At 45.2% G+C, this 21362-nt stretch overlaps 1 protein-coding gene across 3 annotated transcripts in view; it reads right to left on the bottom strand.

The window, feature by feature from the left end:
- The window catches only part of LOC147124059 (solute carrier family 22 member 4-like), an 82700-nt gene extending 62913 nt beyond the window's left edge, over nt 1–19787 (bottom strand). Inside the window, exon 1 of one of the 3 annotated variants that reach the window (XR_015075975.1) lies at nt 19195–19787. Coding sequence is in view for 2 of the 3 variants with exons in the window: in XM_085980204.1 (XP_085836330.1) it covers nt 19195–19575 (381 nt within the window). In the remaining variant the exon portion in view is untranslated. The remainder of the gene's footprint in view (nt 1–19194) is intronic. The other 2 variants (XM_085980204.1, XM_085980230.1) reach the window with 2 other exon arrangements.
- Nucleotides 19788–21362: the final 1575 nt, after the last annotated feature.

Here is a 21362-nt window from a genome sequence, read left to right as displayed (position 1 = left end):
TCAAAAGGGAGTTGGATAAGTACCTGAAGGAAAAAAAATTGCAGGGCTACGGGGAAAGGGCGGGGGAATGGGACTAGCTGAAGTGCTCTTGCAGAGAGCCGGCGTGGGCTCAACGGGCCGAATAGCCTTCTTCCGTGCTGTAATTCCACGCACCAACGTCAGTGTTCTTGCTCAGGCCAACATCCCCAGCATCGAAGCTTTGACCACGCTCAATCAGCTCCGATGGACGGGTCACATTGTCCGCATGCCTGATACGAGACTCTCAAAGCAAGCGCGCTACTCAGAGCTCCGGTACGGCAAGAGAGCCCCAGGTGAGCAGAGGAAACGTTTCAAGGACACCCTCAAAGCTTCCTTGAAAAAGTGTAACATCCCCATCGACACCTGGGAATCCCTGGCCCAAGACCGCACAAAGTGGAGTAGAAGCATCCATAAAGGCGCCGAACACCTTGAGTCTCTTCGCCGGGAGCAAGCGGAAGCCAAGCGCAATGAGCAAGCGGAAGCCAAGCGCAATGAGCAGAAGGAGCGCACGGCAACCCAAGCACCCCGTCCACCCACCCCTTCAACCACCATCTGCCCCACCGGTGACAGAGACTGTAGGTCCTGCATTGGACTCATCAGTCACCTGCAAACTCATTTTTAATGTGGAAGCAAGTCATCCTCGGTTCCGAGGGACTGCCTAAGAAGGAGAAGAAGAATCATTCTATGATTCTATGATCTTCTGTTTGACTTTTCTTCTACCATTAACATGGCTGTTATTAATTTGCTAACCCAAGATAGATGCAATGGAGAGAGGTCATTTGGCCCATGTTAGCTCATCCATCCAGAGCAAAAAAACACATTCCCATCAGATTATATAACTAATCCTTGGAATTTGTCTACAGTGCTACTTTTGTGAAAAATCTATTCAATGGATTCTACAATAACAACTATTAGTAATCTACTAATGCAAGATAAATGCAGAGGAGGAAGCCCATCTTAGCTCATCCATCCAGTGGAAAAGCTGTACTCCCACCTGCCCACCACCCCAGTCACATTATGTAACACACTTGACTAAGTCTCCATTACTCTACTTAAAAGACCATTCCAAGTGTTGATCTGTTTATTGGGGGGGGGGGGGGAGGGGCAAGGGACCTTTCCTTTCACCAGTCTTAATTTATGTCCCCAGTTTTAATTGATGTCCCTTGTTCGAATATGGAAAGAGTCCAGATTAACCCGATTTACACTGTTTAACATCTTGTACACATCTCTCAGTGTCTCCTCTCGAGGTTAAACAGCCCCTGTTTTGCCGGTCTTCCCTCGTAACTCAATGTTTTGATACTCTGTGCCAGTTCCGTGGCTTGATTGCTTCCCTTATGTCTTGGTGACCAACATGGAACACTGTGTAGTCTAACTAGGGCATTGAACAATTTTAGCATAACATCTTCCAATATGTACTCAACTCACCTAATATAATGATGTACAAATGTATTCACTTTGTTTATTGGTACTCCAGGTGATTTTACACATTAAGCACTAAACCTACCATCAAACCCAGATCTCTTTCTGCTTTTTTTCCCCAGTTCTGACGAAGGGTCATCGACCTGAAACGTTAACTCTGTTTCTCTCTCCACAGATGCTGCCTGACCTGTTGAGTATTTCCAGCATTTTCTGTTTTTATTCCCTTTCTGCTTCACCTTCTTCTACATCATCCACTTGTAAACCCACTTTTTTTACAACTATGTATTTATCAGTATTCAATTTCATGTGGCATTGATTTGCCGAATAATTCAGGAAGTAAAAAAAATGATAGAAGTAAAATAACAAAATTAAATATGAAAAAAATTCACGTGATGCTCACGTGAGCTGGCAAGAATTGCAGGTTAATGTTCAAGGGTTACCAGCATGCAAACAGCTTGAAACATCGACAAGCAATTGCAAGATACCTATCCAGAAATGATATACATCCTGAATCTGTCGTTGGCAGATTCGGTAACACCCAGGACGTCCTCAGATCTGGTCACTCTCACCCAAAAATAAAAAGGTTCAGGGAAAAATTAAAAGTAGTCCCTTCAATTAATGAAACGGGGTTGGGAGGGAGGGGGGAGCGCAGTCTCTGACACTGCATGCAGAGCTGGACCATATGATTCCCGATCCCCACAAAAACAGGCCATCAGGGAGAAATCCGTGCTATGGATCATCAGTTTGTTTATTGCAGCACCAGTGATTTTACACATTGAGTGCTAAAACTGCTATTAAATCCAGATCCCTTTCTGCTTCATGTTTAGCTACTTGTATATCATCCACAGTATAATTGTAACCTGCATTCCTATTATATTGCTTGCTGTCTGAAAATGGTGGACATTCAAGACGAGGAGCTGTCCCAACAACGGATGAAGGCGAGGAAGAGAATTAGCATAAAGCAATGGAAACCGCTTCATGCAGAATGGAATGGCACAAAGAGAATTTGAGGGGTGGCTTGCCAGAGGTTTCTGATGGGGCAACTGGGGCCTCACAAGTTGAGCAAGACTCGTCACTTGGGAATAGAAGCAAAGCAAACCAACCTCACCAGCAGAGACCTCTCAATAAACCTCAGCCTCGGGGCCCAAAGATGATTTTAATGGCCGTTTGGTCATCTCAGCATCTTGGATGGACATAGTGCAGAGAGTCAACTTGACAGCAAATGCCTCCAGCATCATCCAGCTGACCTACCAACAGCCAATCCATCCCGGATGCTGATGAATACTACAGCTAGGGCACAGCTCTCTTGTTCGATCATGCATCATGGAGATAAGAAAGCAGTGACTCACCAAATACATCAGGTCAAGCTCCAGACTTTCAGCAGGTCCTATTTATATATATATATATATATATATATATATATTTAAAAAAACTAGCAGCTCAGACAGGGGAAAGATGCTGCCAGGGTATGCTAAAAAAACTGCCCAACGTACCCCAGGGCATACATCTGGTAGAAAAAGTATAATGCCAGTGCATGCTACTACACAGGACTATTTATGTACAGGTATCTCGGCAGGGTCTAGAGGTGGAAAGTCACAATCCGAGATCTTAAACAAATAAACCTATCCACCCACCTCATGGGCTAAACTCAGAACACTTTCAGAGACCTAGTGCCTCCCTCAGAATCACTGAACCACTGAATTTTACACAAGGAGGGCATTTAAAGATCTTAAATATGGAAGTTGTGCCAGAAGACTGAGGGGTTGCCTATGTAACACCTCTGTTCAAAAAGAGAGATAACTACAGATCAGTCAGCCCAACATTGCCAGTGAGCCTTTTCTGGATAGAACTCCTTTTCAAATTCTTCCCTCCATGGCTGCCGAAACTCCAACCCGCAGCATCTTACTGTGATAGTGACCATAATATGGTAAGATTTAAGGTGGTCATGGAAAAGGACAGGGATGGGCCGGAAATAAAGGTTCTAAATTGGGGGAAGGCCGATTTTAATAGGATAAGGCAGGATCTGGCCAAAATGGACTGGGATCAGCTACTTGTAGGAAAATCCGCATCGGAGCAATGGGAGGCTTTCAGAAGGGAGATTGAGATCATACAATGGCAACATGTTCCCGTAAAGGTCAAGGGTGGTTCCAAAAACCACAGGGAACCGTGGATGTCAGGGGATATACGAGAATGGATTAGGAAAAAAAGGAGGGCTTTTGGTAGATACAAAAGGCTAAAGACGGAGGAAGCCCTAGAGGAGTACAAAAAGTGCAGGGGGATACTTAAAAAAGAAATTAGGAGATCAAGGAGGGGCCATGAAATAACACTGGCGAGCAAAATAAAGGAAAATCCTAAGATGTTTTATAAGTATATTAAGGGTAAGAGGATAACTAGGGAAAAAATAGGGCCCATTAGGGACAAAAGTGGCAATCTGTGTGTGGAGCCGGAAGATGTAGGAGGGGTTCTAAATGAATTTTTTGCATCTGTTTTCACTATGGAGAAGGACGATGTAGACATAGAAATAGGGCGGGGGGACTGTGATATGCTCGAACATATTAACATCGAGAGGGAGGAAGTATTGGCGGTTTTAGCTGGCCTAAAAATGGATAAATTCCCAGGCCCGGATGAAATGTATCCCAGGCTGCTGTGTGAGGCAAATGAGGAGATTGCGGGGGCTCTAACACATATATTCAGGACCTCTCTGGCCACAGGGGATGTGCCAGAGGACTGGAGAACCGCTAATGTAGTACCATTATTCAAGAAGGGTAGTAGGGAAAAACCGGGAAACTACAGGCCAGTGAGCCTAACATCAGTGGTAGGAAAATTATTGGAAAAAGTCCTGAGGGACAAAATTTGTCTCCACTTGGAGAGGCAAGGATTAATCAGGGATAGTCAACATGGCTTTGTCAAGGGAAGATCATGTCTGACTAATTTGATTGAATTTTTTGAGGGGGTGACTAGGTGTGTGGATGAGGGTAACGCAGTGGATGTGGTATACATGGATTTCAGTAAGGCCTTCGATAAAGTCCCGCACAGGAGGCTGGTCAAGAAGGTAAGAGCCCATGGAATCCAGGGTGCCTTGGCACATTGGATACAAAACTGGCTTAGTGGCAGAAGGCAGAGGGTGATGGTCGAAGGTTGTTTTTGTGACTGGAAGCCTGTGGCCAGTGGGGTACCACAGGGATCGGTGCTGGGTCCCTTGCTGTTTGTGGTCTACATTAATGACTTGGATATGAATGTAAAGGGTATGATCAGTAAGTTTGCGGATGATACAAAAATTGGTAGGGTGGTAAATAGCGAGGAGGGTAGCCTCAGTCTGCAGGACGATATAGATGGGTTGGTCAGATGGGCGGAACAGTGGCAAATGGAATTTAACCCAGAAAAGTGCGAGGTGATGCACTTTGGGGGGACTAACAAGGCGAAGGAATACACAATGAATGGAAAGACCCTAGGCAAGACGGAGGGTCAGAGGGATCTGGGTGTGCAAGTACACAGATCCCTGAAGGCGGCGGAACAGGTGGATAAGGTGGTAAAAAAGGCATATGGGATACTTGCCTTCATTAGCCGAGGCATTGAATATAAGAGCAAGGAGGTTATGATGGAGCTGTATAAAACACTGGTTAGGCCACAGCTGGAATACTGTGTGCAGTTCTGGTCGCCACACTACAGGAAGGATGTGATCGCGTTAGAGAGGGTGCAGAGGAGGTTCACCAGGATGTTACCAGGGCTGGAGCGCTTCAGCTATGAAGAGAGACTGGGCAGATTGGGTTTGTTTTCCTTGGAGCAGAGGAGGCTGAGGGGGGACATGATTGAGGTGTACAAAATTATGAGGGGCATAGATAGGATGGATGCTGAGGAGCTTTTTCCCTTAGTAGAGGGGTCAATAACTAGGGGGCATAGATTCAAGGTAAAGGGCGGGAGGTTTAGAGGGGATTTGAGAAAGAACTTTTTCACCCAGAGGGTGGTTGGAGTCTGGAACTCACTGCCTGAAAGGGTTGTGGAGGCAGAAACCCTCACAACATTTAAGAAGCATTTGGATGAGCACTTGAAATGCCATAGCATACAAGGCTACGAGCCAAATGCTGGAATATGGGATTAGATTAGACAGGGCTTGATGGCCGGCGCGGACACGATGGGCCTCTATCCGTGCTGTATTACTCTATGACTCTATGACTCTATTTGCATATTGAATTATCATTGGCCTGCAGGCATCTGTAAGGGGTCCTAACTCCATCTTGTCCCCACTGTGCTGCATGATTGAGATCACGGACCTGATGCTTCATAAAAGAGTTTAAACTGTAATACTCCGTTGTCCTGCAATTTATTATTTTTGTACAAAGTGTGCAAAACAAGATATGGTGTCAGAACAGGGATTTGAAATGGACATCGTTGGAGCTCCCTTACCTCGAATGAATTGGGAATCTTTGAACTTACATAGAGAATGGCGCAAGTTCAAGCAACACGTGCAGTTGATATTCTCGGGTCCACTGAAAAGCAAAGGGAAGGAAGAAAGATGCAGCTACCTACTCCTGTGGATCGGAGAAAAAGGGAGAGACATTTTTCACACATGGTCTCTCACCGCGGATGAAGCAAAGGTACTGAAAAGTTATTTTGACCGTTTTAAAGCATATGTGATGCCCAAGACAAATACGATATTCGCTAGGTACAAGTTTCAGGAGAAAGTACAAGGAGCTAGTGAGTCATTTGAACAGTTCGTGACTGAGTTAAAACTGCTGGTAAATGATTGAATATGCAGATAAAGGTCTTGCCTTAAAAAATTTTGGAATTGCTGTATCTTCCACTTTTATTGAGGCGGTGATGCCTTTCAAGGTTCCTAGTTTCTCTTGAAACACTTCTTTGGCGTTGGCCAAGATGTCTTTTAATCGTTCAGGTATGATGTCATCATTGTTTTTTTCCTTACTGGTCACCGTCAGTGCCTGAATGGAGTGCCAGTCTAAACGTATCTTCCTTATCCATTCACGTCCCAACAACGGTGGACCACCATCTTGTAGAATGTATAAATACAACTTTTGTATTTCTTTGCCGTTGTATACCACAGGCACCCTTATTTTTCCTTTGGGGTAGACTTTCTGCCCCGTATATGTTTTTAAGATAATGGATGTGTCTTTTAGAGGTATATGCGAAAATAGCCTCTCGTAATCTCATCGATTTATTACGGTTAGAGCTGATCCTGTATCTAGCTCCATTTTAACTGGGGACCCTGCTATTGTGAGGGTAACCCAAATGGTTTGGTAATCCTCTTTGGCAAGTACATTATGTAATTTGAGACAGCTTAGCCTCTTGTTTCCGGAGTCGCTATCGCTATTCTGGTCTTCGGAGCTATTGTCCGTCATCATTTGTACCTTCCTGTACTTTTCTTTATTGATTTTTTGTTTTCTGTCAGTGGATTTATTTTGTCCAGATTGGCATACCCGTGCAATGTGTCCAATCTTACCACATTGCCTGCATGCTTTGCCCTTGAACCAGCAGTCCCTCTGGTTATGGGTGGATCTGCTGCAGCGATAACATCTTCCGAACTCCTGTGTCATTTTATGGGTGCCGAAGTCCTGTGTCTCTTGTATCTCTGCAGCTCCTTTTGCTGCTGCTTCGTATGATACAGCCATACTGAAAGCTTTGTCCAATGTTAAATCTTTTTCAGAAAGCAGTCTTTTTTGTGTTCCTTCACTTAAGAGACCGCAAACAAATTTGTCTCGAAGATAATCCAATAGTCCTGCTCCGAATTGGCAGTACTTTGATAGCTTTCTTAATTCGGTTAGGTAATCAGCGTTACTTTCATTCTTGTGTTGATTTCTCTTGAAGAACTTGAATCGTTCCACTATCAGCAGCGGTGTTGGGTTTAAATGCTCCTGCAGGGTATCAACAATTTCTTTAAAAGTCTTGTCCTTTGGTTTGGCTGGAGTGATTAAATTTCGTAACAGCCCGTATGTCTTCGCGCCCATTAAGTTCAGAAGTACTGAAGCTTTTTTTTCATCTGTTATTCCATTTGCAGTGCAATAAACCTCTACTCTTTCCACGTATGTGGTCCAATCTTCTATTTCGCCATCAAAAGCCTCAATATTACCAGATTTAGGCATTTCAGAAAAGATATGGCGCTTCCCGCGCTTTCCCGCCGCTGCTACCGATAACAATTGTGGTGTATGTGCCTTTAAGAGCAATTATGGTGTATGTGCCTTTAAGAGCCCCAGGTGTGCATAATGCCGGTAATTGCCACTTGGGCTATATAAGCCTGTGTATTGTGTATATCCTTTAGAACCCCCCCCCCCCCCCGCAGACTTGCTTAGTAAATACCTATGAACCAAACTCCCGCCATGATGTTCTACAATAGAAACCTAAGATGCCGGCTGGATTTGGTCAAGCCCAACATCTGAAGGGACGTGGAGAACCGGCAGTTTCAGGGCATGAATGAAAGGCCAACTAGGGCCTTCCAGATAGGCCAACCGGTTTTGGCCCGGGACTACCGTACCGAGAAATGGCAGCCTGGAACTATCTGCACACGATTAGGACCACTGATGTATACCGTGGACATCGGAGACAGCATAATAAGGCGCCATGTTGACCAAATCATCAAGTCATCCGAAAAGGGACAACCTATACCACCACTCTATACATCTAACGATGAAGTAGAGATACCCATATCTACCTCCGATCCGGTGATACTGGAGCCTGATGAACCCGACACTGGCCTTCAAGCCGAATCAGCCTTGCCAGAAGAACCTACTACACCACCAGAAACTACTACACCCCCGAGGCGTTATCCGGACCGAGTCAGGAAGCCTCCCGAGAGACTAACTTATAATTAATTAATACAGCAATGTATATTATTTTGCATATAACATGTAATTAATAATTACTTAAAATATGATGTACTAGTTAGCTAGAAGGGGAGGAATTGTGGTGTATGTGCCTTTAAGAGCAATTATGGTGTATGTGCCTTTAAGAACCCCAGGTGTGCGTAATGCCGGTAATTGCCACTTGGGCTATATAAGCCTGTGTACTGTGTATATCCTTTAGAAACCCCCCCCCAGACTTGCTTAGTAAATACCTATGAACCAGCTCCTGTCTTCAGTGTCTTTATCTACACACGGACACTACAATTCCTGTCGCAGACACGCTCTCCAGAAAGTCTCTTAGCTACTAGGACAGCAGCCTCAGTGAAGGCATGGATGTGCAGGTGCACATGGTGTACAACAGCTTACCTGTGAGTGACTCAAAACTGAAGGAGATCCGAGCAGGAACAGAGAAAGATGCACAACTCACACTGCTGAGCAAAGTCATACATGAAGGATGGCCTGAGGAAAGGAGGAAATGCCCTCAGAGCATATCTGAATTCTGGAACCACAGAGACGAACTGTCACAAATCAACAGAATTGTCTTCAAAGGGGAAAAAATCATCATTCCTACCAGTCTCAGAGAAGAGATGTTGACAAAAATTCATGCTGGACATATGGGCATGGAAAAATGCAAACAAAGAGCACGTGACATTATATTTTGGCCCGGAATGTGCAAACACATTGGGGACATTGTCGGAAAATGTTCCATTTGTCTAGAACGCCGCCCATTAAATGTCAAAGAGCCCATAATACCTCACCGTATCCCAGACAGGCCCTGGCAGGTCGCAGCAATGGATCTGTTCACATGGAACAACGAGGACTACATAGTGACTGTTGATTACTACAGCAGATTTTTTGAACTGGACAAGCTTCACAGCACCACATCTGCAGCTGTGATCCACAAGCTAAAGGCAGCCTTTGCCAGGCATGGCATGGTAGAGACTTTAGTCTCAGACAATGGCCCCCAATACAAATCAAAAGAGTTTGAGTCATTTGCCAAGGCATGGGATTTCACACATGTCACATCAAGCCCACATTACCCTCAAAGTAATGGCCTTGCTGAAAAAACTGTCCAGATTGCAAAAACACTCATGGACAAAGCCAAAGCGGACAAAAGAGACCCCTACATCAGTCTCCTTGAGTACCGCAACACTCCGGTTGACAACTTCAAGTCACCAGCACAGCTGTTGATGAGCCACAGACTTCACTCAATCCTTCCAAGCACCAACCAGCAGCTGTAGCCAGAGGTCGTCAGCTGCAAGCAAGTGCATGCAAAACGTGTACAGAGACAGCAACACCAAAAGAGATACTATGACAGGTCAGCTAGACTACTGCCGCCGCTGCACAATGGAGAATCCGTCAGAATCCAGGAGCATGACTACTGGAAGCCAGCAGTCATCATCCAGCCAGCTGACACTGAGCGATCATATCACGTCCGCACCCCAGAAGGACAGGTGTACCGCCGCAATCGCAGGCACCTCCTGAACACCAAGGAACAACACCGTCATTCCGACGAGAGGATCAGTTCAACAGAGTGTGATAAACAGAGCAATACACAAAACACATCATACTTACCTGAACATGAACTGTTAACCGATTCCGGAGCATGCTCAGTTTCATACCACACAAGGTCGGGGCGAGAGATCAAGCCTAGAGTTATCCTTGACTTGTGAACTGTCAAAGGGTGTAGGCGGATCGCTGCCCTATGTAGAACATTATGTAGAAGAAAGGTTTAAAAGTAATGCATAACATTTTTCTTTTAAAAGGGGATGTAACATTTGCATATTGAATTATCATTGGCCCGCAGGCATCTGTAAGGAATACCTGTTATATTCACATGTGATCACATGCTGAGTTATCATTGGCCTGCAGGCATCTGTAAGGACTACTATTGTTTGGAAGACCCAGGCTAGGGGTCCTATTGCCAGGCTTTTCCCCATGGTACTGATATGAGTAAGATCAGACCTAATGCTTAAATAAATAAAGTTAAACTGTAATACTCCGTTGTCCTGCAATTTATTATTTTTGTACAAAGTGTGCAAAACAAGACACTTACCTACAAGAACAACAACAACTTGCACTTATATAGCACCTTTAATGTAGAAAATGATTCCAAGGCACTTCACAGAACTGTAATCAGTAAAACGAAATGGACCCATCATCTTGCTATGCATTCAGGACATTTTTTTTAAAAAGCAAGTGACTAAATGGGCCACATAGGTAAAGAAAATCATTATACTCATCGATGCTCATCAATACCGCCAATCTACAGTGCTTAGAAAAAGATGGACAAAGATCGGGGAATTCAGTCCAAAAAGCCAGTACAAATCCCAAAATACTATGTGATAAATTTTAAGTCAGTAGCTTGGATTATATTACATTGTGTATTACATGGCATAACACCCCTTTTATAACAAAAGTATATCCTCCTAACACAGTGAACCATGGGATAGATATCAAACAGAGGTCTACAGTGGTGTTGCTCATTAGTAGTATGGAGTTGAAGCTCAGTCGTGCTGTTTAGATGGCAACATGGCCCACGCCTTTAGAGAACACTGGTGAAGGATTTTGAATGAGGAAGTGGTTATGAAAGAGAATTGGCAACATGTGAAGATCATAAAATCATAGAATGATACAACACGGAAGGAGGCCATTCGTGCCTGTGCTAGCTCTTTGGTAGAGCTATCCAATTAATCCCACTTCTCCCGTTCTTACCCCATAGACCTACAATTTTTTCCCTTCAAATATTTATCCAATTCTTTTGAACATTACTATTGAATCTGCTTCCACCACCTTTTCAGGCAATCATTCCAGATCACAACAACTCGCTGTGTAAAAAAAATGTCCTCGTGTCACCTCTGGTTCTTTTGCCAATCACCTGAAATCCGTGTCCTCTGGTTACTGACCCTTCTGCCATTGGAAACAGTTTCTCCTTATTTACTCTATGAAAACCCTTCATGATTTTGGACACCTCCAGCAAATCTTCCCATAACCTGCACCCTCTCCAAGGCCTTGACACCCAGTATGGTGCCCAGAATACTCCAGCTGAGTTCTAACCAGTATTTTAGAAAGGTTTAGCATAACTTCCTTGCTTTTGTACTCTGTGCCTCCATTAATAAAGCCAAGGAGCCCATATGCTTTTTAACAGCCTTCTCAACTTGTCCTGCCAGCTTGTTCCCGGGGGAGGCGTGGATTGTCCGGCCGGTCTGTCACAGGGAACAGAGGTAAGACTGACTTAGAGAAAAATCAATAGACAGTCATGAAATTTCACCCCCAAAACACCAGTAAAAAATCTCAGAATACTACGCAATTATAATGGACACCAAAGCAAAATACAGCGGATGCTGGAAATCTGAACTAAGAACAGAAAATGCTGGAAATACTCAGCAGGTCAGGCAGCATCTGTGGAGAGAGAAAAAGAGTCAACGTTTCAGGTCGATGACCTTTCGTCAGAACTAGAAGAAGTTAGAGATTTAACAGTACACAATCTGTCTTTCTATTATCTTTTTAATGCTTCCAATACTCATTATACTTATTCTTGACTAACCTTTGTAAGGCTCCTAGATCTTATTACTCTTAAACTATAAAACAATGAGCCCAAAAATTTGTGGGGGTTCCACCGGACTCCCAAACCCACCAGTTCTGACTTCAGACCCACAGAAATGTGGTTGATTCTTAACTGCCCTCTGAAATGGCCGAGCAAGCGGCTCACCACCACCTTCTCGAGGGCAAATAGGGACGGGTAATAAATGCCAGCCTTGCTGGCGACACCCACATCCCGTGAATGAATTTTTAAAAATTCAAAACTACATTTTTTTTTAATAAATAAATGTCATCACTTGCCTAAAATAAAGTTTGCAAAATTCAGGCTCCAGTTTGTTTGAAAGTCTTTTGGAAAAAGCAAAAGCAGGCCTTTCTACCCTTCAACTCATACCGCTGCCCAGATTGCTTGCGAAGAAATTCTGCAAAATGAAAATCCTCAGAATACACAGATGCAGTTGAAAGCTAAAAATATCTAGCCAAAGCCCATATTTTTGAGTAAAAACTGTTATGAAGATTTTAGAACTCAATTCAACAGATAAATTTGATAATGTTCTGAAACATGTTTTTTTAATTTTTTTTTTTAGAAATTTCCATTAAATCTTAATGATTTGTGAGGAAAAGATAATAGGGCACCACTTTAACATTTAACACTCCTCTTAGATTTCCACTCACTGGTGTCACAGAGAAGCTGAACAAGCAAGTACAAGCATTTTTACACGGTGCAAAGGGTTAACTTTTATAATGTTAGTTACCAAGTGCTGATCCTTGCCAAGGCTGGGTTTTTTTATTGCAAAGGCCTGTTTTGGCAGAAGCTTAGTCTTGCACAAGCCTGTGTGCATATTGCATGCATTAGGCTTTGTTACTAGTTAACTGTATTAGACTTTGTTAACCGCTAACTGTATCCCAAAGTACCAGATAACATTAGACCTCGATACCCGTTAACTGCATCCCCATTATAGAGATTAGGAGAGCAGAACATCGTGGTTTCAAAACTGTTAGACTGTCTGGGCCAGAGATCAAGCGATATTAAGATAATGAGGTCAAATGAGTTTGTGCAGGAGGAACAGACTGGCTCGCCGGGGCACAAACCTCAAAGAAACAAATTATAAAGGGGACTGCACAAGCAAGGGAAAGACACGGAGACAGAAGACCCAGAAAGAGAGACAAGTGGGAACTTAACCATCGACGCACGCTTCTCTGTCCCGTGTTGAACGGGTAATACGAATCTGGTTTGATGCTGTAAACTACTGCAATGTGTTGATCTCTGCCGGTCGTCAGTTAATTGTCACTGTAACCAACTGGTGTCAACTCGAATCATTCAGAACGATATGACATAGAAACATAGAAGATAGGAGCAGGAGTAGGCCATTCGGCCCTTCGAGCCTGCTCCGCCATTCAACGAGATCATGGCTGATCATCCAAACCCTAGCACCCGGTCCCTACACCGACAGCCATCCCACTCAAGCCCTATCCCAGTAACCCCATGTATTTAATCCCCCCTAACACTAAGGGCCAATTTTTTTATCATGGCCAATCAACCTAACCCGCACATCTTTGGACTGTGGGAGGAAACCGGAGCACCCGGAGGAAACCCACGCAAACACGGGGAGAATGTGCAAACTCCACACAGTCACCCGAGGCCAGATTTGAACCCGGGTCCCTGGCGCTGTGAGGCAACAGTGCTAACCACTATGCCACCGTGTTGCTCACCCAAAGTCATACAATGGGAATCCCCATAAGAAATGTTTACACAGACAATATATTTAAATTCCATTAAAACTGCTATCTACCTAGATATTATTAGAAATCTTGGGTATGGTGCACACTTTGGGGGGTGGGGGGGGGGTGAAATTGGTCTTCAGTGATTGCGCAAAATGGACATTTTGAAAATCAGCAGCTCATTTATACCCCATCCCGATTTTCTTTCCCACTGAAGTCAATGGAAGGGAAGACCAATTTCACCTGCTTCCTCTCCGGAAACCGTATTTCCTATGGTCACAATTTTGAGTCACACAATTTGCCAACATTAAACATTGAAACTGCTCCTGTAATCATTTATAATTGAGAAACACCACACAAGAACGTCAACAGTTCACTGTCACTTTTTTTGTTGATGAACCAATCAAATCATTCAAAATTCTTTTTGAAAATGTTTTTCATGTCATTTTGTTCCTCATTCTCGCTCGACCATTGGTTCTCCACTATTTCCAGGAAGTTTTTTGCGTCTTCTTCCCTGAAGACAGACACAAAGAGCTTGATTTTGTCAAGCACGAGGAGGCGGGTTTGGAGGCGTGTGAGGTGGTAAAAATCGCAAAAAATGGCGTGCGGGCCCGATCCCGCCTCCAAGCAATTTTCCCACATTCATGTTTTCAGACCCCGTTTCCATCCCGCCTCCAAGAGGTGGGATAGTCCCTTAAGGCCCTTAACAACCACTTAATTGCCTCTATAATCCCATTTTGAGAGACCTTTATGATTTTTTAGACATTTCCCCCATCCTACACGCCTCCTCTGGAACATGCCAGGTAATCCTGGCGGCCTCACCAATGGATTGCTTACTAACAGCTGCAGCTCCACCATTAAAAAGGAGTTTTCACCAATGATCATTTGCAGGTGGCAGAACTTTGTTGTCTCAGGTCTGGGGGAATTTTTAGCAGGCCTACTCATTGTTGTGGAAGTTTGGAGCCCGACACCCATCTCCAGGGTGACCTCCTGGGAAACCCCTCTCCCCACCTTGACTGAGCGCTTCCTCAACTGAGGCATATACCAGAAGCATAGGAACCATTTATTTCCTTTTCTCCTGGACATCAGATTCGGATGAAGACCAGCTGCGGCAGCAGCAGAACCTTGAACAACAGCAGCACCAACAGCAGGAGCGGCAAGCTGCTACTCACCCACCTGAAGCTACACAGGCCCGAAGGTGCCAGCGCGTGACCACATTGCTGCCCGGTATTCAAGGGACGCACTCATGTTGGCCAGATTTGCTTAGCCTGCACAATCAAACACTTTTGTCTCGAACCTTCTTACCAGAGCATCGACAATGGACAAGAACCTGCGGATTCCTATCACTCTGACCACCATACTGACAATTGCAAGTCGCCCTAAGCCCTCAGGTTGAAAGTCCCATTTGCGAAATGACACAGACCACAACTTCAACAGTTTGCCATCAAATCTGTTTATGATACCATGACAAGGATGGCTGGTCCAAATACATCACAGCACCCAAGTGATTACCTTTGTGACTACTTGTGCTTTATTTTCCTCTTATGCGTGCTCCTACATGGTGCTTCCCCTGTGGCTTCAGCAGCTGTGGAGGCCCCTTGCTTACTTTCTTGCTGCTCCTGTCTCGACGCCTTTGGCGGGCGTCCTCTGGGGTTGCGAACCTGTGAGGGCTCGGCAAAAGTCTGCTGCTCCTGCGGCTGTGCAGGGGCTGAGACACCCATCTCAGTTGGGTCAGGACTCTGGTGGGGCTCTGACCGAGGGCTTTGCAGTGGCATGGTCGTGTGAGTGCTTGGAGAGGAGCCCCCACTTCCTTGTTCTCTGCCACCAACAAGGGTCAGCCCCACTTCAGAGCTAGGAGGTGGCTTGACAGCAACTTGCTGCACTTCAGGGGAGCCATGAGGACCCATTTCTGCACTGGAAGTCCTACTCCAGAGGACTTCCATGAAGGTCTGGTTTGTATGCTCAATAGCTGACCATCGCTCCTCAAGAGATTTCAGTCTATTCCGAACAATGACCATGTTTTCAAGACCCTGGCGACTAAACTCCTTCATGGCCGTAGCCATCCTCTCCTCTACCGTAGCCAGCCTTACCACGGAGGTAGCCATTCTTTCCACAGGGGTTACCATCCTTTCCACGGTGATGCGTTCATGCGCCAATGCCTCCACAAAGGCTCTGCTCATGTTCGCGATGGACTCCTCCATTTGCTCCACACTCACAGCGACCCTGGAGGCAAAACCTGCCAGAGACTCCTGCACCTGTTCCTGGAGTTCCAGCACCGCTCTCCTTCTGGATGGACCCGGAGGCACAGGGTCAACATGCAGCTGAGTCGAGCTGGCAGAGTCCTGCGTCCTCCAACGAGGACTCTCCACTGCTGTCCGTCTCCACCATCTGCTGATGCTCACTTGTGAGCTGTGATACACCAGGTGCCAACACTACTCTATCTCACGAAGGTCCCACCAAGGTACGAGTGTCTGCGCTGGTGCTGGGTGCACTGAATTCTGCTGACGCTGCGCCCTCAGAGGTTGCAGCTTCCTCTGAGGAGTCTGGAGGCTCAGGCTGTTCCTCGATAGTGGGGATGGGGGCTTTCAATGGTCCTGTGGGGGAGTAAAGGAAAGAGTTAGAGATGTGAGGTCAAGGTTACATGCACATTGAATAGTGCAGATGATCTGTTAGAGCATCAGAATCATTGTCAGTGACTCATGCAATGTCAATGAGAAAGATGCCAAACTATTGTGTCACCAGCTTGCTGTGATGCGCCCATCTGTCCGTCCCCCACTTGGGAATCATCCTCGATCCCAGCGATTTCCAGGGCCGCCTCCTCCCAAGCAGTGAGCTGGGCTACTGAGGGTGGCCCTCCTCCTGTCATGGCTCTTTCCCTCTTATTGTGGGCTCTCTTTTCCTGCAATGAGGGACACAAGTGGAGTTTGAGTGCGAATGAAGGACTGAGTATAGAGAATGCATAGCATAGATGCTTAGAAGGAGACAAAGGGCCCTCCCTGTGTGTTGTAAGTTGTTGTTGCATCACAGTGATAGGGAGTGTGAGGGCTACATGGTCGAATAGTTAAGTGAATGTGACCACAGAGAGAGAGGCAATGGGTAAGGGTGCATGGATGCAAGTGTCAAGTGGGATGTGGAGGAAGAGATTGGCAAAGCAGAGTGCTGGTGAGGAGGGGCAATAGTGATCAGATTAAGGGTGATGGGAAAGTCATACTCACTTTTCCTGTGCAGAGAAGGTCATGAAACCTCTTCCTGCATTGCAGCCAGGTTCTGCGGCTCATCGATATGGAGTTGACCTCCTGGGCCACTTGCAGCCACACAGCTTTAGTCTGCTGGGGTGGCTTTTTTCTCAGAGGAAGGGAAGAGCACCTTATTTGATCTAGCTCCCTCCACCAGGGCTTGGAGGGAGGGCTCATTGAAGCATGGAGCACACTTTTGCCTGCTGGTGGACATAGTCGATCAATGAATTCCTTACTACAATCACCATAATGTGTCCAGTCTCCAGAAGAAGCAAGGCTGCTTGCAGGCCTTAAATCCAGCAGCATTGATAATGTCATCAGAGGCGACTTTCTGTATGAAAAGACTCATTGAGCCAGGGGTTCCCACATGCTGGAAATCAATTGCCCAATTAGGGGAAAATCACACTTTTTCCCCACTTCACTTCAGAGTCGGGGTCCTGACACGAATGCCACCCGACACGCCCACACTGGCAAAAATCGAGCCCAAAGTATTTGTTTAATTTCCCTGCCATTTCCTTATTATAATTTCTCGTGGCTCAGCCTGTAAGGGACACGTTTACTTTCGCTAATCTTTTCCTTTTTACATACCTATAGAAGCTTTTAGTCTGTTTTTTTATGTCTTTCACGAGTTTACTCTCATATTCTATTTTCCCTTTCTTTATCAATTTCTTGGTCCTCCTTTGCTGAATTCTAAAATCCTCCCAATCCTCAGGCTTACTACTCTTTTTGGCAGCATTATAAGCCTCTTCCTTTAATCTAATACTATCTTTAATTTCTCTTGTTAGCCACGGTTGAACCATTTTTCCCATGGTGTTGTTATTCCTTAAGGGAATGTATATCCGTTGCGAATTATGAATTATTTCTTTAAATGTTTGCCATTGCCTCTCTACTGCCATTATCTTCTAATCTAGTTTCCCAACATATCTTAGCAAACTCGCCTCTCATACATACGTAGTTTGCTTTGTTCAGATTTAGGACCCTAGTTTCGTACTTAACTGAATCACTCTCAAACTCCACATAAAATTCTATATTATGATCACTGCTCCCCAGAGGCTCCTTTGCTACAAGTTTACTAATTAACCCTGTCTCATTGCACAGTACTAGATCTAAAATAGCCAATTCCCTCATAAGTTCCTTGACATACTGATCAAGAAAACCATCTTGAATGCATTCCATGACTACTTCCTCTGCACTATTTCTGCAAATTTGGTTTGCCTAGTCTATATGAAAGTTAAAGCCCCCCATGATTACTGCAGTACCCTTGTTACATGCATCTCTAAATTTCCTAATTTATACTCTGCCCGACTTCTCCCAATAGTGTTTTCTACCCCTTGTTGTTTCTTAGCTCCACCCAAACTGATTCTACATTTTGTTTTTCTGAGCCACGATCCTTTCTCTCTACTGTCTTTATTCCCTCCTTTATTATCAGGGCTACCCCTCCTCCTTTTCCATTCTGCCTGTCTCGTCTAAAAGTCAAATATCCTGGAATATTTAGTTCCCAACCTTGGTCACCCTGCAATTCTAGATCACACAAATCTCCTTTAAGTGCTCACAAGTCTCTAGATCACATTCCCAGTGCTCCCTCATATCCCATAACCTCCCAATGCTCTCAGACCTTTAATTTCCTTCCCAATGCCCCCAGACCTTGAATTTCCTTCCCAATGCCCCAAGATTCCTCTTCCAGCATTTTCAAATCCCAAATATATACCCCAGCCTTCCCAGCAGCTCCAGGGACTCTAGGAGTCTATCTCATATATTGCTATATAATCACAGGACCCCATTCCAGTATTGCCAGATCCCAGGGCTGCCCTTGGTACTGATAAGGCAATGTCCCTAGTGATACTAATTTGCATAACACCACAGGTCTTATAAAGACAGACAGACTTGCATTTATATACTGTCTTTCACGACCATCGGATGTCCCAAAACGCTTTACAGCCAATTAAGTACTTTTTGAAGTGTTGTCACTGTTGTAATGTAGGAAAGGTGGCAGACAATTTGCACACAGTGAGCTCCCACAAACAGCAATGTGATAATGGCCAGATAATCTGTTTTATGATGTCGATTGTGGGATAAATATTGACTAGGGCACCAGGAATAACTCCCCTGCTCTTTTTCAAAATAGTGCCATAGGATCTTTTACATCCACCTGAGAGGGCAGATGGGGCCTCGGTTTAACGTCTCATCCGAAAGACAGTACCTCCGACAGTGCAGCACCCCCTCAGTACTGCACTAGAGTGTCAGGCTAGATTTTTGTGCTCAAGTCTCTGGAGTGGGATTTGAACCTACAACCTTCTGACTCAGAGGCAAGAGTGATATCAACTGAGCCTCTTATAAAACCTCCTGACTCATTATGAGCAACCCTATGGAAGATCTGCTAGTAAAATTTTTTAATTGACATTTCTTACCTCACTGACAATAGTAGAGATGTATCTGTCTGTGCTGTACTCCCAGCCATCCATGCAAGGCTCTATCACACGTGTGGAGTCATTGAAACTGTCTCCTACATGAGTTTTGTATCTGGTGCATTTACTGTACACTCGCTCACCATCCACTGTCTCCATGGGCAGCCGTAAACTCAAATTGACAAAGGACTTTCCCCCAATGGTCACATTGGAAGAGTTAGGCAGGCGGCAGTGGTGTTTAGGGGTGTCTGCCAGAAACACCAAGAAGACGCTGACGTAGCCGTTGGGGATAATGATGAGGCTCAGCAAGAAGAAGATGGTTTTCTGGAAGGGACCCCATTCTCCCAGGAAGGCAGTCATTTCATCATAATCTTGCATGTCCATCCTTGCAAAGGGTGATCCTCCTGAGTTACCGCCACTTCCAACCAAGTCCACAAGTCATGCAAAGAGTTAACACTTCGAATCCAAACCAACCTGCCGGAGCAAAGGCAACGTACGTAATGACTGTTTCTAAAAAAAAAAAATTCTGAAATGCTAACAGCAGCTCGCAGGATTGGCTCCTTCCTCGGCTCCCAGGCTCGATACCTGTCCTTGCAGCGCCGTTAAGCGCACATGCGCACCGGGTGGAATTGGAACGTGGAACCCTGAGACACCGCCTGAACCGGGTCACGTGCTGGGAGCTGGTTCCATAGACAAGCTATTGACACACTGTTATTGACACCCTGTTTGTGAATCAAGTGTGAAATTCGCCCTAAAATAACAACAGCAAACGCTGGGAAAACTCAGCAGGCCAGGCAGCATCCGTGAAATTCGCCCTCTTAGTCAATGCTCTGCAGAGTTTGTGTTGTATAACTCTGATTCTGGATTTGTATTTACCGCCTCACCCCAAAAAAGAAAGACTTGAATTTCTCCAGTGCCTTTCACGACCACCGGATGCCCCAAACAAAGCGCTTTACAGCAAATGAAGTACCCTTGAAGTGTAGTACACTGTTGCAATGTAGGGAACGCGGCAGCCGATTTGAACACAGCAAGCTCCCACAAACAGCAATGTGATAACGACCAGATAATCTGTTTTTTTGTTATGTTGATTGAGGGATAAATATTGGCCAGGACACCTTCCAAACCCACGACCTCTACCACCTAGAAGGACAAGGGCAGCAGGCGCATGGGAGCACCATCACCCACGAGTTCCCCTCCAAGTCACACACCATCCTGACTTGGAAATATATCACCGTTCCTTCATCGTCGCTGGGCCAAAATCTTGGAACTCCCTCCCTAACAGCACTGTGGGAGTACCTTCACCACAGGGACCGCAGGGGTTCAAGAAGACGGCTCACCTTCTAGAAACAGAAACATAGAAAAATAGGAGCAGGAGTAGGCCATTCGGCCCATCGAGCCTGCTCTGCCATTCAATATGATCATGGCTGATCCTCTATCTCAATACCATATTCCCGTTCTCTCCCCATACCCCTTGATGCCTTTTATGTCTAGAAATCTATCTACCTCCTTCTTAAATATATTCAGTGACTTGGCCTCCACAGCCTTCTGTGGTAGAGAATCCCACAGGTTCACCACCCTCTGAGTGAAGAAATTTCTCCTCATCGCAGTCCTAAATGTCCTACCCCGTATCCTGAGACTGTGACCCTTCGTTCTAGACCCCCCAGCCAGGGGAAACATCCTCCTTGCATCCAGTCTGTCTAGCCCTGTCAGAATTTTATACGTTTCAATGAGATCCCCTCTCATTCTTCTAAACTCTATTGAATACAGGCCTAGTCGACCCAATCTCTCCTCATACGACAGTCCTGCCATCCCAGGAATCAGTCTGGTGAACCTTTGCTGCACTCCCTCTATGGCAAGTATATCCTTTCTTAGGTAAGGAGACCAAAACTGCACACAGTACTCCAGGTGTGGTCTCACCAAGGCCCTGTACAACTGTAGTAAGACATCTTTGCTCCTGTACTCAAATCCTCTTGCAATGAAGGCCAACATACCATTTGCCTTCCTAACTGCTTGCTGCACCTGCACGTTTGCTTTCAGTGACTGGTGTACAAGGACACCCAGGTCCCTTTGTACATCAGCATTTCCCAATCTATCACCATTTAAATAATACTCTACCTTTCTGTTTTTCCTACCGAAGTGGATAACTTCACATTTATCCCCGTTATACTGCA

This window comes from Somniosus microcephalus, chromosome 1, assembly GCF_052327205.1.
Source record: "Somniosus microcephalus isolate GS21.2 chromosome 1, FLI_Smic_1.0, whole genome shotgun sequence".
Taxonomy (NCBI): domain Eukaryota; kingdom Metazoa; phylum Chordata; class Chondrichthyes; order Squaliformes; family Somniosidae; genus Somniosus; species Somniosus microcephalus.
The sequence above is the reverse complement of the archived record's forward strand: the minus strand, read 5'-3'. Positions and strand labels throughout refer to the sequence as shown.